Source organism: Quercus robur, chromosome 5 (genome assembly GCF_932294415.1).
Source record: "Quercus robur chromosome 5, dhQueRobu3.1, whole genome shotgun sequence".
NCBI lineage: Eukaryota > Viridiplantae > Streptophyta > Magnoliopsida > Fagales > Fagaceae > Quercus > Quercus robur.
In genome coordinates this window covers 13,795,966-13,814,635 of record NC_065538.1, presented here as the reverse complement: position 1 = coordinate 13,814,635, position 18,670 = coordinate 13,795,966, and the positions used below count along the sequence as shown (strand labels likewise).

The window sequence follows — 18,670 nt, the reverse complement described above, 5'->3', positions numbered from 1 at the left end:
ATAAAATCCTATCGTAATTATTTATATAAAAAAAAAAAGATTTACATCAAAGTTAAAAACCTAAAAGAGGCAGTGTAATTTCTCAAAAAGGCCTGAGCATCTAACACTGAAAGCACAGTTGGTATCAAGGCCAATTTGTGCAATTCATTACAGCCTAATTCACTAGGGAAGCTACCTAAATAGTGTGTGCTAGGTTGGATAATTGATTAATTGGTGTTATTGTTGCTTTCATATGCCTATTATATCTACAGCTGAATTCATAGATAGCTTACCTTCTTCCATTAAGAATTTTCCACTTTTGTTATTACAACTTCAGCTATGTATTTTTTGCTTGCTTATAGAAAAGGATATAAGTGCAATTTATGAAAGTTAAAATAACATTTTGTTATCATTTGTCTTTATTAAATGAAGATAGAAGAAAATTTGTTATATATATTTTTTAGTTTTTCATAGATACGTGTTTGTATATGAGTTTGTTTAATTTTATATTTTTGTCTAATTTATTGGTCTCTGTGAGCAAGATGGTTTTCCCTTTTTGGTGACTTCCATTAGCTTTACTTACACTAAGTGTTGTTTGTATTCCTGTTAATCAAATAGTTCGATGAAAGCGATAGATATAAGTGCAATTTATAAAAGTTAGAATAACAGTTTCTTATCATTTTTCTTTATTAAATGAAGATAGAAGAAAATTTATTATATATTTTTGAGTTTTCATAGATACATGTTGGAAATGAGTTTGTTTAATTTTATATTTCTATCTAATTTATTGGTCATTGTGATGTTCCCAACAAAATGGTTTTCCTTTTTTGGTAATTTTTATTGGCTTTACTTACACTAAGTGATGTGTAACATTGGTTACACATTTTTGGATTGGATGTTAGTTTTAGGATGTTGATTATAATGACAGAATTTTGTATAACCTTATACACATTCTTATGTAGTGACCACATGGCACTTTTTAAAGCCTTTGAAGGATAGAAGGATGCAAACCATAATGAAAAGAGTCCTATCACTTTGCAAATGACAAAGGATATGAGAATGCAATTTATAAATCTATTTAGCATTGACTTTGTAAACAAATTGATGAGTGCTAATGTAAGTTCTATAAGATTTTCAAATTTTAAAGCATTTGATTTGCTAAAATCTTATAGTTACTAAAAACTTTCCCGTGCATCGCACGGGTTAGCGACTAGTAATACAAAAAGTGGAGTATACAATCTCAATCAGAATTCAGTAAGGACAACTTTCTGATCACTATTTCTAGAAAAGAAACGCAGAAATCATAAAACTATATGCATTGGAAACTAGATTTATTGCGTATCTTCATAACCAATTTCCTTAAATAACCTTGCAAAAGTGGGATTTGGTACACTGGGTACGACTATTTTTTAATTGTAATTTACAAATTTAGACCTGTCAGCATGTGCAAGCAGAAAAATACTAGAAGCTTGCAAAAGTTGTGTAAAAGTTTTGCATCCAAGGGGAACTATAATACAGAAGAAAGGAATGTACAGCTTTTAATCAAGGACAGCCTTGTGATCAAGGTTTCGAGCTTTCTTCTTCTAACTTACTTGCCGGTGCTTTCTCTTGCCTTTCTACGTAAGCCGAGGAAAACTATCCAGCCTTACCATTGCATTCTCCTTCAGACCATCCATTAGGGGCCACCTGATGATTACATGAGTAAAAATACAGTAAATGTAAAACTACGATAAAAACAATTAAGTATGAGATGGGCTAAATATCAAAAAAGAAAAAGTATGAGATGGGCTAGCAGTATTTGAAAGTGTCTCAATTGCTGTGAGAAATAAATTTGTTCACACTTCATTACTAGGAGCCAAAATTGATACCAGTTACAGATTCACTCCAATTTTTCTTTTTTAATGCCAATCACAAAATGAATAAGACAGGCACGATGCTGCTGAGACCTAACTGCTCTCTCTCAGAACAAGCTCATAATTTACCAGGGTAGGTGGTCTCAGAACAAGCTCTTTTTTAATGTCTCACTCTACCTCCCATTTAAGAGAAAATTTCACACGTTCGGCCTCACTTATTCAGGAAGAGTTGCGGGCGCACGCGTAAGGGGAGTAGTTAAATGCTTAAATTCACCCTTTCATATTAGCTTAAGATTTTTGGTACTGATGGTTGTTTATTAACTCCTACATATGGAAAGCCCTTAGCAACTAAAACTGCATATCTCTACAAAGACAGCTACTTGACTCTTATTTCAGGCTTGCATCATTGGCCATTCAAGAGCACAGTCCATATTTCAATTACCAGTGGAGGATGTAACAGACGAGTGAATGTACTGCCTGATAGGTTTAACTCCCCTTCTGCTTGAGCATCAAATGAATGTACTGCCTGTAAGATAGGAAAATAAAAGGAGGGGGGGAGGATCAAAGCTTGAGTTGTTACAGGCAACAAAGGCAAAGTCAACTAAAAATAGAAAATCTCAGGCGTTCATAGAAATATCTAATGTCAATATATTACAATGACTAGGATTGTGATACCGAATCCTAAATATTTCCAAGTAAGCCTGAGTTCCTATTACATGTATGTTTCACCTAGCGATCTCATTCATGTTTTCTAGTTTAAAAAAGCATGTGTCAAATCATGTTAATAGCGCAGAGGGACATAAAGGTCTTGCTTCTATGGTGAGTCCCGTGGGGAACAATAGGAATTTCAAAAAGAAGATGAACTGTAGCCTGCCTAGCAATGAAAGTGACTGGGGAGTCTACAATCACATAGGCATATATAACACAGAAGGAGATAATAGATACTTCCTTTTTTAAAAGTCAAATTATATTAATGCCTGTAGATTAGTACTTTCTGTGCTCTTCTTTCCTTAAGTTATTAGTTTCTGCAAATACCAAATGATCAACAATGTTGAGTTTTCTTTGTTTTTGATTGATATGGCAAGTTGGCAGCAAGAAGATGAAAAGTGCAGCAATCACTATTTTCAAGAAAAAAAAAATTCAGATTTACCTATGGATTTCTTTATTTTCAGCCTATTAGGGTTTTGTCATGATTATAATCATTGTTTTAAAAATTGGACTGCACGAGTCAATCAGACTAGTTTAACAAGAAACTGGTCTAACAACAATAATCTCAAAATAATATCAACCATTCTTAACCAATAAAATAAATAAATCAATCTTTAGCCACAAAATTGTAAAATCTATATATGAAGAAAGCAATCTATTAAGAAAAGACATTTAAAAAAAAAAATCCAAAAATGAGATTAGAAAGAAATTAGGGGGGAGAGAGAGAGAGAGGTACCTTTAATGGTGGAGATAAAAAACAAAAATGAAATTGTGAAGCAAAAAAAGAGCATATTTAAAATATGAAAATATGGAGAGGAATGGGGAAAAATGTTTTGACTTATATTGAATGAGTGAGGAAGGTGAAAGGTTGGGGGAAAGAATTTTATTGAAACTGAAATATTGCTTTCCCATTTGCATTTGCATTGTTTAGATTAATTTCTCTAGGTCTATTTTTAAAATAAAATATATTAATATTCCACTTCATACACAATATAGTCATTATATCTCAATCAAAAAGAAAAGAAAAGAAAAGACCCTTTTGTAAGTGCTAGTATTGTAAGTCTTGTCTTCCCACTCTCTTTTTCCCCTTCCATAGGTCTTCTGTCTATATTATCTCAAAAAAAAAAAAAAATTGTCATTACATATTTAGGGCAACGCAAATGCAATGAGGACCATATTGGTTTAGATTAATTTCTCTCAAAACACATGTCTAAGTTTAAATGGCCTTCCAATTTTTTTTTTTCCTGATTGTTAAATGATCAATAGTGGCAAAGCAATGAGGAAGGATATATAATTAGAAATTTAGAATATCTCCAACATGTTACTTATTTCCTTAAAATTTGTGAAAAACTAAAGAGTGACTTACCTCAACAATATTAACTAGTTGCGGATTCACACATCACACGTGATAATATTTTTTAGGGTGGTCTTATTATTATTATTAATATTTGTCATATTCTTACAACTCAACCTGCATTATATATGTATCACCAATATATTGCATGATTCATGCTAATGCTTTTGCTCATGAAGCTATGTTTTTTATTATTCATTACTATTCGGAACAAAATGAGGATAATTTATTGTAGAATTGATTTATTTTTTTGAAACATTAATTCTACTATAGTCGGCTAACTAATTTGTACATTTTCAAGTTAATTGAGCACATTTTATGTGTTACCTGTAATTTTTCATTTCCATAAGGGGAAGGGCATTCATGATCCCAATGACCCACTCCAATATTTTTGCATGCTTGTTTTTTGGGATGCGAAATGTGTTTGTTCCAAAAGTTGTATGTCAAAGGATTCTTTGATAGTTTTATTGCAGTTGTTTTCCATCTGATTGATTTAGAATCGATAATAGTAGTTGTATTCCCTCATCATTTGATTCACATAACTATGCAATTGCCAGTCCATATTTTACATATTGTCCCCTTCTATGTTGGCTTGAAGAAGAATTTCTTTTCCCCGTGTAGTTTGATCTTGTACAAAATATTTGTGAACTTCAACCCAAAATGTTGCTTGTTTCTTACCAGCCCTAAAGCAATGAGGAATGATTTTTTATTCATCCTTTTGAAGGAACATAGGTTGCTAGAGCCGTCCAATTAAATTGATGTGGTGAAGAACATTTTTTCTTTTGTTAGCCGAATGAATCGCTTGCAGCTATTTTTTGTGTGGTTTTTTTTAGGGGGGCGAGGGGGAGGGGGGGGGGGAGGGGGAAATGAATCGAAGAAAGTAAATGTTAGTTTGTATGTAAAATTATAAATCATCCAATATATGATAATAAATTGCTTGTTTTTGAGTGGTTTTGTTCATAATATGGATACGGTTAGATTTGGTCTTCTTTTTTTATTATTATTAAACTAGTCACTAACTCATGTGATGCATGAGATAGTTGATTAAATATTTAATTAATCAACCTCATTTTAAAAGAAAAGGCTAATTCGCCCACCAAGAAAAAGCTATAAAAAATTATAATAAAAAAAAAAAAAAGAGATTGAGAAAGAAAGAAAGCAAAACTACTTTCTTCCAGAAAATAATGTAGAAAACTAAAGCAACATTAAGATAATGGGAAAACTATTTGCAAAGGATTGCAACCTTTGTGTGTTTGCTTTGCTCAAAGCCAAAATCCAAATCCAATTTTGAAACAATGAAAACATACAACTTCATATTAATTGTAAATCAGTCTCATTACATAAATTCACTTTTCGCTCTATTGTATTTTGCAGAACAAACATTGTCAAGAATTTTAATAAACACTATTGCCACATCTATATTTGTTGTAGGCATTTAATTTACATAGAAGCCAATAGCATTGTGATTGATTGAATGAAATCATTGGATGATCTAAATCCTTGATTATTTTTTCACCTTGATGCTATGTCTAGCATACGCAAATATGAAAATTAAATTTGGAGTACAAGTATTGCAAAGAGCTATTTTGTTGGGTTTAGCAATATTAGACTAATGGAATTGTATTTATTACAAATTAGACACCATTATAATATTTTTTATTTTTTAATTTTTATTATTTATTTTTTACTTTTATTTTTTTTTATTTTTTTTACTATGTTAAATATATAAATATATAGGCTTTAAAAATTCATTTTAGTCAATTTTAACCTTACATATTTATCTATTTTAATTTTGATTTTTTAACTAAATAATAAATCAATGAAAAATTAAAACAAAAATATTGTCTATATATATTCATCTTGGGCAATTTTAATAGTTAATAAACACATTCAAATACATAGCCAAGATTGTATTTTGATATAAATTCAAAATATCACTTCCAAAATGACAAAGTATTATGTCAAAAAAAAAAAAAATCAAACAAAAGTTATAAGAGGGAGAGAGAAGACTTGTGGTGGAAAACTAAAAATTAAATTAAAAAAAAAAAAAACTAACACACACACACTACCAAATCATGTTAACCCAAAATAGTATTATAAAAAAAAATACAATGAGTCATCAACCTAAAGTAAAATTGCAAAAAATAATAAATAATATATACATATATATATATATATATATAGAGAGAGAGAGAGAGAGAGAGAGAGAGAGAGAGAGAGAATAATTACCTTTTTTGGGAGATAAATAAAAAATTAAATGAGAAGAAGAAGCGTCAAAATAAAAATATAGTCATGAGTCAGACACCAAATTATCTAAGTCATGCTTTATAATAGATTAACATTATATTCTTGTAAACTATCTTTATATGCAATATGTTAACATTTAACAATCATAGAAAAGAAAAAAGATAATAACTTAAAAACTCAAAATACAAAACCAAATTGTATCAACCCAAATTAGAATTCTAAAGAAGACATAATTTCATCAATATAAAGTAGGTTAAAAAAAAATCACAAAAAAATAAAACTTGAAAGAGAGAGAGTGAAAGTAATAACATTTTTCATGTGGGAAAAAATGTATATAATGGGAGAAAGAATCACATATTTATGGTAATAGAATGGGGATAAGAAGAGTTAAAAAAAATTAAAAAAAAAAAAAAAAAAAAAAAAAAGATAAATGGATAAATGAAGAGTGACATTAAAGTTGAGAGTAGTGAAGAGATGAAAAGGTAAAAATGATATTATGGTTGGAAATAGTTGAGATAAATGGTTGGAAATTGATAGATGATATGGTTGCTAATGTGACTCAACAAGAATGTAGCAACAATAAATGCTACGCTTCATCTTTTAGATATATACAGATATAAATTTTAATATTATTATTTGTCACAAAAGTATTTGCATGCCTATTTGTGCGGTTAAATAGATAACATTATTCTTTAACTTTGACTTTATATTTTGTTAGCTTCATTCTATTGTTAAATAAACAAACAGACTATTCAAAGCTGAAACTAGAAAAAGTCTACAAAAATGTCAACCGTGAAGTAAGATCATCGTCACAATAAAGAGTAAAAGAGATAAGCCAACTCACAAGGGAGAAAAGCCAACTCACAAGTCTAATTTTTTTTTTTTTGACTTATGAAAGCTTCCTTCCTCCGTATATAAGAGCCTTCATGGGCGAGTACTACATGCGACTCAATTAAAAGCAATGGCCAAGCCATTTAGGCTTGTCCATTATATCTATCTCACTTTTGCTTTCAGTGTCATCTACACTGATGCCGGGACCCATAGAAACTTCACCTATGTATGTGATCCTGCCAGGTATGCCCAACTTGGATTGGATATCAAGTCACTCCCCTTTTGTGACAAGAAACTTTCCTACGATGTCCGAGCAAGAGATTTGGTGAGACAACTGACACTGCACGAGAAGGTACGACAACTAGGAAATCATGCTTACGGAGTCCCAAGATTAGGGATACCTGAGTACGAGTGGTGGTCCGAGGCACTCCATGGTTTGTCCAATGTTGGTCCAGGTACCTTTTTTGATAATTCAGTTCCACATGCAACCAGCTATCCCACGCCAATTCTTACAACAGCTTCATTCAACGAGTCATTGTGGAACACAATTGGGAAGGTATAGGAGCATTTTGTTGAAAAATAAAAATATAAATACACTGTTTAAGTTTTTCAGAACTTAAAACTGTTTAAAGTAATTTTTTTTAATCAATATTCATATTTATATACTAGTTTAAAGAAAAGTTTAAAGTAATTATTATTATTTTTTTTTTTTTTGGGTTTATTGTCATAATATTTAAAAATGAAATAGAGACTGTCCTAATTTTTAGGATTTTTTTCTAAACTTAGGAACTTTTAAAAAATAGTAAATTACTCTTTCAAACCATTTGTGTTTTTAAATTTAAAATTACTTGTAGTATAGATAGATGAGCTAAAATTTGTTACACAATGTAGGCTATTTCCACAGAAGCACGAGCATTATACAATTTAGGGCATGCTGGATTAGCATTTTGGAGTCCAACCATTAACGTAGCAAGGGATCCAAGATGGGGAAGAATCATTGAGACACCAGGTGAAGATCCATTCGTAGTTGGCACCTATGCTATGAATTACGTGAGAGGCTTGCAAGATGTTGAGGGAACCGAGAGTAATAAATATAAGGATTTAAACTCAAGACCACTTAAAGTTTCTGCATGTTGCAAGCACTTTACTGCCTATGATGTTGACAATTGGAAAGGAATTGAGCGCTACAATTTTGATGCTAGGGTAACTCTTATATGAAAATCATGATTCTAAAGTTGATATACCACTAACTATGATTCAAAAAAAATATTAAAGCAAAGTATTTTTTTTTTTTTATTATTTGAAGGTGATGGAACAAGATTTGGTTGAGACATTTAACCGGCCCTTTCAAATGTGTGTTCAAAATGGTGATGTTAGTAGTGTCATGTGCTCTTATAACCGTGTTAATGGCATACCTACTTGTGCTGATCACAAACTCCTAAAGGAAACCATTAGACAAGACTGGGATCTTCATGGGTACAATCTATCTAAATTCCAATCTCAATATTAAAATAATAAAATTTAATTCGGATACTATTTTTGTAAGACTAACATTACAATCGTTGCCAGATATATAGTTGCAGATTGTGATTCTGTTGAAGTAATGATTAAGGACCACAAATGGCTAAACGTTGACAATGAGACTGCAGTTTCATATACACTACAAGCAGGTTATTAATAATGTGCCTTACCTATTCTTTTTTCTTTTCTTTTTTTGATTTCCTCGTTTGCTTTTTTGTTCACGGATGATTAATTTCTACCTGGTTTAGGTTTGGATTTGGATTGTGGAGTTTACTACACCGACAATGTTGAAAATGCTGTGAAACATGGGAAGGTTGGGGAGGGAGATGTAGACCAGTCACTGCAATACCTCTATGTCGTGCTTATGAGGCTAGGAATATTTGATGGACAGCCTCAATACAATTCTCTCGGTATAAATGATGTGTGCACTAGCGCCCACATCGAGTTAGCAGGAGAAGCAGCGAGGGAGGGAATTGTTCTTTTGAAGAATGACAATGGAATTTTGCCATTGGCAACTGAAAGGAACAAAACCCTTGCAGTGGTTGGACCACATGCTAATGCTTCCGTTACCATGATTGGAAACTATGCATTTGCCGCATATAATAAAGGTTCTCCATGTCGATACAGTACTCCACTTAATGGCTTCTCCAGTTATGGAAGTGTGAACTATGCAGCCGGATGCTCCAATGTTAAATGTGTTGATGGGAACTTGATAGGCGCAGCCGTGGAAGCCGCCAAAATAGCTGATGCCACCATAATTGTTGCGGGGATAGATTTATCAATTGAGGCAGAGAGCCTTGACAGGTTGGATATCCTCCTTCCTGGAAAACAAACTGATCTTATCAACCAAGTTGCTGATGCTGCCAAAGGCCCCGTAGTTCTTGTAATCATGTCAGCTGGAGGTGTTGATATCTCCTTTGCTAAGAGTAACCCCAAAATCCATGCCATCTTGTGGGCTGGATATCCTGGAGCAGAAGGTGGTCAAGCCATTGCAGATGTTATTTTTGGAAAATACAATCCAGGTAACATCTAATTTGATTCCTTACACCAATGCAAATCTTTTATCTCTAAGATTTTGTATCATTATTTACACCTTATTCCCTATGTTTTTCAGGAGGAAGATTACCTCTTACTTGGTATCAAGCTGATTATGTTGACAAGATACCCCTAACATCCTTGCAATTAAGGCCAGATGATAGCAAAGGCTACCCAGGTCGAACATATAAATTCTACGATGGCCCTACTGTCTTCCCTTATGGTTATGGCCTCAGCTACACAAAATTCATCTATACACTAAAAGCCGCGCCATCAAAATGGTCGAAAAAATTAAACAAATTTCAACACTGCCGTGACCTACCATATAAAAATGGAACCATCAAGCCTAGCTGCCCAGCAATTTTAATAGATGACTTGAGATGTCATAAAAAATTCACATTTGACATTGAAGTAAAAAATGTGGGTAACAGAGATGGAGATGAAGTTGTGTTGATTTACTCACAGCCCCCACTTGGTATTCTTGGAACTCATATTAAGCAGTTGATTAAGTTCCAAAGGGTTTCTGTTGCAGCTAGGACGAGTAAGCTGGTTCATTTTGCCATAAATATTTGCCAGGGCTTGGGCATTGTAGACTCCAATGGTAATGCTGTCTTGCCATCTGGTTCCCACACAATCATCGTCGGTGATCATCAAATTGTACATCCAATTCAGTTAACATATAATTAGAGGTGTGAGGAATGAGACTTTTAATTGAATAATGATTTTTGTAAAGTCCATTTTCTTGAAGACTTTCATATATTGAATAAGATTGTTTTAAACTTTTAACACAACGTCTTTCCCTTCATTACTCCTTGTGGTTTGGGTTTTACTAATGCGTGTTGACTCTATGCATTTGCTCAAATAATGAGAATGATTTGTAAATAGAAAAAAAAAAAATAGTAACTTAAACACTAAAAAGTGTAATCATCATTTTAATCTTGATTTCAAAGGATATATATATTTTGAGAGGAAAAATATAGAGAAAACTCAAATCAAATATATATAAACAAAAAGTTTACTTTAAAGCAATCAATAAATTCCGAATACATAATCACGGATGACTTCCTTATTTGATAAAATATTATAAGTATTTTTTTTTTTTTTATAATTTTGTTTAGGGATTTATATTATATTATTACTGAAGTAAGATTCAATATTATAATACTACAAATTTTTTAATAAAAAAATTAAATCCTTCCAAGTAGGGTATTTGAAGGTAGGGTATTTCATTTCTTTGAATTTTTAGAGGTGAAATGATATTCCAAATAGTCCAACATAATGAAATGATTCTGTGGGTATAGATAAACAAACTTTGGTGTCAAACCAGATATAATTTATGCACTCATTCATGATCTAGATTTTTAGATATTGCACATAAACTATATTTTCTATTACATGCTCTTTCATGTTCACATGCATAGATCCACCTGTTGTTTTGAGCTTGAGACCTATAAATCTCATCTATTTATCTCCTTATATACATACTACTTGTGACTAGTATGTATTATATATAAATATTTATATTTATATCTATACTACTATTTAAGTGGTTTTTCTTATTTGGGATTCTTATTTCTTTTCTTCAAAAAACCTTTAAATTTTAGGTTTGTATAGAGACAAAATTTAAAGACAATACGGTAAAAATATATCTTTAACTCTCACATAAAATTGCCAATTTTCAAAATCCTAAATTTTAGCATCTTTTATTTTGGTATTTTTGAAATTTAGGTTCTCTTTTTCTTTCTTTTTTTTTCTTTTTTTCCTTCTAATTTCCCAAACAAATGGCCATAGGTTTTTAGCACCCTTAGTTAACTACTTAAAAAAAATTAAAAAAAAATTTATAAAAATTTAGAAATTTTAAAAATTCATTAATAACAACATTTGACACATTTTTTTTCCTAAAACTTAGCACATACTCTTTTTTTCCATTTCTTTGCACATGTTATTTCAGTTTCTTTGCACATACTTTATCACCATTTCCAATTTTAGGAAGGTCTGTTTCCTTTGATATTATTGAACTACAATATAATACTACTATTTAAAGGGTTTTCCTTGTTGAGATTCTTATTTCTATGGTTTAAAAATACATTTAAATTTTAGATTTAAGCAGAAACAAAATTTAAAGACAATAAAGTAAAAATGTATTTTTAAGTCTCACATAAAACTAATTACTTTCAAATTCCTAAATTTTAGCTTCTTTATATTTGCCTTTATGAAATTTAGGTTATCTTTTTTTTTTTTTCTAATTTTCCAAAAACAAACAGCCAAAAGTTTTTAGCACCGTCTGTCAACTACTTAAAAGAATTAAATTTTTTTAAAAATTCATTAATAACTACATTTGACACATCATTTTTCCTAAAAATTTGCACAAATTATTTCTATTTAGATATATCTCATAGTATTTCAAAAAAAAAAAAATATATATATATATATATATATATATTTATATATCATATTATATCATATCATAATATAATAAAAGTTGGGCTTTAGAAGTTGTGGCTTCTCCAAATTGCAAAAAAAAAAAAATTAGAATTTTAAAAAGTATATGTATAATTTTTTGCATTCTTATCTTCTTCTCCTACAATTTATAAGTTGATAAAAAAATTTAATTTAATAACAATCCAAAATTCTTCATATAATCTTTTTATTATTAATTTATCTATAATTTCTAAGCTACTAAGATTACGGTCCAAATTTTTCATCTAATACTTTTATTATTAATTTTTTTTTTACTATTTTTTAATTATTAAAATCCAAATTCTTTATCTAATCCTTTTATTATTAATTTATCTATAAATTCTAAGTTACTGTTAGGGACATATTTTATATAATTAGCTAATCTTTTGATAAAATGCACTTTACTTGTAATTTGATAAATCTAGAATGAGTTTAAGACTTCAAGAAACATGTTGTTCAAGTCAAGTGTTAAAGCCATGAAGATCTAACAAAGAAACAAGTGAAAAAGAGCCGTTCATTAAAACTCGAAAGATATCTCGATAGAAATAGTATCTATCGAGATTTAAGAATGAAGCTCGACAGAAGTTGAATCTATCGAGATCTACAAAATCATAATTTCCAAATTTGATTTTTGGCCCTAGCTGACATGTATGTGTAGGGTTTCTTTTCTCACAGCCCTAGACATATATAAGAGTTATTTTAAAAGTTGTTATATAAGGGGAATACATGCAGAAAGTGACCTAATTTATTATTCTCTCTAAAGATGCTACTGCATCTTTATACCAAGGGTTTTGTGATCAAGGAGCTTCCTGATCTTCATTGTTGATGAATTGAAAAACTTTGCAACCAACATCTTCTTCAAGTTTGTAGAGTTAGTCACATACTAGGATCCGTGCATCATTGATTTGTCATGTACTAGGATTCGTGCATTGAACAGAAAGATTGCCGCTACAATATAAGTCCAATTGGGTATTGGAGTAAGGGTTTAAATGTAGATTGGTATTTCAGGATAGGCCAAAGAGTTTGGTAAGATTCCTTATACTTGTAACCGCTTGTTATTGATAATAGTGGATTCTTAGGAGTAGTGACTTGAAATTCACCCAATGAGCGATTTTGCCTCAATGGTTTTTCCTATTCATAAACAAATCACCTGTGTCAAATTTAATTTCTGCTGCATTTAGATAATTTGGTGATTTGTTTGTGTTGCCACGCTATTGCATATAATTTGATCTAATTAATTAAAATAGGTAATTAATTAATTTGCAAATGGTCAATTCATTTTAACCCAACAAGTGGTATTAGAGCGGGCACACTCTGATTAGGTTTTAATCTTTGTTATGTGATCCATTGACCCCTGTTTGTCATGGATAGAGGACAGTCTCTTATTATACCTCCTTTATTTGATGGCACTAACTATGCATACTAGAAAGTACGCATGAAAACTTTCTTACAGTCTTTAGATGAGAAAGTGTGGCAAGCTGTGGAGATTGGCTGGACTAAGCCAAAGGAAGTGCTGGCTAATTGGGATGATGCAAAGATCAAAGCGGCAAACTTCAACAGCAGAACATTGAATGCCATTTTCAGTATTGTCACGAATGAGGAGTTTAAGAAAATATCCTTGATTGAAACTGCAAAGGAAGCATGGACCATTCACTAGACGACCTATGAAGGAACTAAGGCCGTTAAAGATTCCAAGCTTCAAAGGCTTACTACAAGCTTTGAAGAGATCAAGATGGTAGAGGATGAGTCATTCGATGAGTTCTATGCTAAACTCAAGGACATAGTCAACTCAGCCTTTAATCTTGGGGAAACTATTCCTGAACCCAAGGTTGTAAGAAAGGTGCTAAGGTCTCTACCTAAAAGATTCTATGCCAAGATCACTGTCATTGAAGAATCAAAGGATATTGACTCTATTCCTTTAACAGAGTTGATTAGAAACTTGCAAATCTATGAATTGGGTTTGACTAGACTTGGGAAAGGAACCAAAAGTAAAAACATGGCACTGATGAGCCTTCAAATGATGAAGATTCCAAGATGAAGTCCTACATCACTAGGCAATTCAAGAAGTTCATGAAGAATGGCAATGTGAAAGGTTTTGATAAGGACCGTAAGCAATCCAGTTCTTCACAATTCAAAAGTCAAGACAAAGGAAAGAAGGATGCTAAGGATAGCGGTTAGTATATTATTCCCTCCAGACCAAAGTGCTTCAGATGTCAAGGTTTTGGACACATGAAATAAGAATGTCCAACATATCTCAAGTCGATTAGGAAAAGCAAGGCTCTTGCTACTACCTTGAGTGATACTGAGCATGAGACTGAGTCAGATAACAGTGATGACAAGGGAATCTTAAGTGCTTTCACTGCTATAGTTGATCCTACTGAAGGCATTACCAAAACAGTAGATGATGAAGAGGACTTGGTGGAATCTAAGTTTGAGAAAATGGATGAACAAGATGACATTCATACAGCCTATGAAAAATTGTACAAGGTTTCTAAAAAAACATGAGAAACTGTATAGGCTTGCCACAAAGAAGCTAAGCAATGTGGAGCTAGATCGAAAGGAGCTCTCTACCAAGGTTGATGAAGCAAATCAAACCATTAGAGCACTACGATTTAAGAACAATTTCTTGGCTGAAAGGACCAAGAAGCTTGAAGCAGAACTATTTCAAGTCAGAGCTCAATTGGAGAGGACTTCCAATGCAAAGCTCGATAAGATGCTAAGTTTTCAGAAAGCTACTTTTGACAAAACCAGTTTAGGGTATGAATTCTCTTCTCCTAATATTGCCTCTTTCAGTAAGATTGTTTTTGTTTCACCTGCTAATGATAATGATGCTGAAAATAATGAAGCTAAAACCGAAATAACTAGTGAGAACTTAGACAAAGGCAAATCTATTCTAGGAGCACCCCCAAAGGTTGAAAAGAAAGAGACTAGAAACCCTAGGAATAAGAAGGATAATAATAAAAAGTCTCAACCAAAGAAGCTATATTTCTGACATCACTGTGGAGTTTCAGGACACACTCATCCAAATTGCTATAAGTAGTTAACCACTCAACAAAGCAATAGTGTGTCATCATCCGGTGGTCAAGGTCAGATTCCACCATCTTTGGGTCCTCTAAGAGATCTTCTCAAGGCCCTCATGTTCCTTTCGAACTTGAACGGTTTCAATTCTTCCCTCTCACCTCCAAAACAAAGGTTCAACTCTAGGAAAGGATTTTCCTCCAAAACCAAAGTTTGTAAAGAAAAATGCTCAAAGTGATTCAATCACTTTTTCTCTCTCTCCCTTTATGTTCTTGCATAACTTGTTTTGTTTTGCTTTCTAGTTATTTTTAAGTCAGACTAGTCTTTATGCTTTGTGTGTTTTATTTAACATGTTTTTGTTTGTCAGCTTTCTGTTTTTTATATTATTTTGTTTTATATAAAAATAAAAATAAAAATTGAAAAATCAGAAAAATACAAAAACAGTGGGTGTTTGTGTATATTGGTAATTGTGTACCCTGGATGGCCATTGAAACAAAGTTTTCTAAACTGTGTATCTCTTATAGCTTAGATGAGCATCTCCATGCACAACTAAGCAAGTGAGCTTTGTCGCTCGTGTTTATGATGAGTATTATCAAGTGATCTTTCACTCTTTATACTCTAATCACTCTTTTTTATGGTAAGGACTAAAAAATCCTAAGAGAAAGATATAAATAATCATCTCACCACTAAAACCCGTCAATCATGTATAACATCTGTATTCTCCGGCATAGCAAAATTGTGATGTTTTTGGCTTACATAATTGGGTAACTTTTCTCTCTCTATATATGCTCATGCATGGAATGTTAAAAAAGAAAAATATGCAAAGAACATGAAAAGCAAAAAAATCAAAATGCTTTTAATAATGGTTGTAAGCGTGTTTCTAGGAGAAGTAGGAGTTTATATGATGTACCTAAAAGATGATAGTTCCCATCAAACGGTTATGATTATGTGTGAAGTGTATTAGATCACCTCATATCTTGAATATTCATAATATGAGAAACTTGTGCACTCTTGCTATGTTTTCACACACAACATGCATACCCTTTGCTACTTTTGATACATGTGCAGGTACAATGTGATTTGGCCATCACAGGAGATACATGTGTTAATATATGCTCACTAAATTGTATTAACTTGTTTTTGAAATATAAAATTGGTTAGACTTATTGTGTGTGTGTGTGTTTGGATCTATGGATGCTATGCTTGTATGTTGAGAGATGTCTTAAGAGCTTAATATGTTGTTTGGATCTTTGGTTGAGTAGCTTGCTTGTTACATTCATCTTTATGTGTTTTTCATCCCTTGAAAAACTCTTTTTCTTCAAGCTCAACAGCTTCTCGACAAATCCTCAACAGATTCTCTTTCTAGCGAGCCTTCTTTCTCCTTTCTCAATAGATCTTGACAGCTTCTCGATCCATCAAGATTTCTAGGTCCCTGCTCTATACATTCTCGACAGCTTCTTTGATCCATTAAGCCAAATTTCTGTGCATTCTGTTTGCTCGATAGATTCTTGACAAACTCTCGATCCATTGAGACATTCTTTTGCCATAGAAAAATTCTCGATAGCACCTCGACAAATTCATTTCTGTCAAATTTAGTGCTCAACAGTTTCTCGATAGGAACCTCAATCCATTAAGCTGCGTTTTCTATATATAGCTATGCTGCGATTTAGATTTCACTTTCTCACATCTCTCTCGACAGAATAAATCTCTCTCTCTCGATCCAATCTTCTCTCCCTCACTTAAATCTTCACTCCAATCAAGTTTCGGCCTTGTTCAAGCCTCTTTCTTGAGGTATGACGTCTAAATCCTCACTTTCTCATACATTTCATGCATTTAGACCTAGGTTTTGGGGTTTTTGAGATTTTTGTGAAATTTTTTGGGTTGGGTTGTGTTGTTTTGTTGCTATATGCTTATGCATTGCATCCTCATTACATTATAACAATGTTTCATGCATTTTAGGTTTGTGTGCTTAATTAAACTTGTGAGTGCTATTAGGTTTGGATTGGATTTTACCCATGATGCTTTTTATTTTTGCACGTCACATGTTCATGCATTTTTCATGGATACATTTTTTCGTTTCTTTCCTATTCTAAGCATGTGTTATATTCTATTATGTTCTCTCTCTCTCTCTCTCTCTCTCTCTCTCTCTCTCTCTTGGATAGAACCTCTCTATGGCACCCAAACAGAGAAAATCCACTCCGGCTCAGAATCCTCTTCGTGGTTCCAGGTCATCCTCTTCTGATCCCTCTGTTCCATCTCATATCCGATTCTGTGATGAGAAGGCCAAGATGGACTTCTCTGAGAACTTTTAAGACCTTGGTGTTCATCCAAAACACCAGATCATTCTGTCAAATTTCTCCGACACTGCTTTACCCAAAGTCATTCGAACTCGGGGATAGGAGTCCCTCTGTGGGAAACCCAAGAGTGTCCGATTGTGTTCATTCAGGAGTTTTACTCCAACATGCATGCTATCGATACCTCTATGCCTCAATTTGCTATGACATTCAGAGGTACACGTATCATAGTTACTTCAAATCTTATATCCGAGGTACTACATGTTCCTAGGGTAGCGCATCCTAACTACCCTAGTTGTGAGTGTCTCAGGACGGTGTCTAGAGACGAGCTTATCTCTCACTTTTGTAAAAAACCTTCTCTTTGGGGTGGTTTTCTAAACACCCCTTACTCGGGCTTTGCAAAAGGTCCGAGATTTTTGAATATGGTGATGACCTTCACTCTCACTCCACGGTTTCACTATAACTCCATCACTAAGCCTCATGCCCGTTTTCTTCTTTTCTTGATGGTGGATTTTTCTATCGACTTTCCCTCTCACTTCATCACATCTATTATAGATGTGTATCAGGATACCACTACTCGTGATAAGCTCATCTTTCCCTCGGCTATCACATGAATCCTTTAGCACTTTCACATTCCTGTTCCTCTTTCTCCTCTCTTTATCATCATGGGTGCCATCAATGCCGGTTCAATCCAGCAAAGTAAGGCCTAGCTTCGACCGAAGCAGCCACGAGTGGAGTCGATCGATCCTGTAGCTTCTACTATTCCATCTTCTTTCGCTCCTTCTACCTCTGCAGCTGGTGGTGTGACCCTCAAGGCCATCATGGAGCAACTTCAATGGATACAGGCTGACTTTGGTGGTCGTCTTGACTATCTCACTGATGAGATGTGTCAGATGAACACCTGAGTAGGCCGTATTGCCCACTAACAGGCTCGCATGGCTGGTCTTGCTCCTTCTCCCTCTCCTTCTCCAAAGGCCTCACTCGATGATGATGATGAGGATGATGAGGATGGTGCTAGCTCTTCTGATGATGACGAGATGAAGACTTTTCAATGACTTACCCTTTGTCATTCGTGACAAAAAGGGGGAGTAGTTTTGGTTTGAGAGTAGTCTTGTACTTAGATGGAAAGTTAGTATAGGACATTTTTATAGGGGGAGTGTATATAGTTTTGAGGGATGTAGTGAGGTTTATATGTACTCTTCTTTCTTTTTAGTTACATTAGCCTCTTGTACACCGGTCTTGTGACCATTATTATTATGACATACATTGTACTTTATTTTCTTATATATGATGATAATGTATGTTCTTTTTCTTCACCTACCTCTACATGTGTTGTTTTTTTTCTCTCTTTATACACGTGTTTCTTTATG

At 32.9% G+C, this 18,670-nt stretch overlaps 1 protein-coding gene across 1 annotated transcript; it reads left to right on the top strand.

Annotated features, from left to right (window-relative positions):
• Positions 1–7,102: 7,102 nt before the first annotated feature.
• LOC126727838 (beta-xylosidase/alpha-L-arabinofuranosidase 2-like) lies at positions 7,103–10,215 on the top strand. The gene is made up of 6 exons (XM_050433748.1): positions 7,103–7,528; positions 7,864–8,175; positions 8,279–8,448; positions 8,542–8,642; positions 8,742–9,515; positions 9,608–10,215. Exons 1-6 carry the CDS (start codon positions 7,103–7,105, stop codon positions 10,213–10,215), a joined length of 2,391 nt encoding a protein of 796 aa, XP_050289705.1.
• The last annotated feature ends 8,455 nt before the right edge of the window (positions 10,216–18,670 follow it).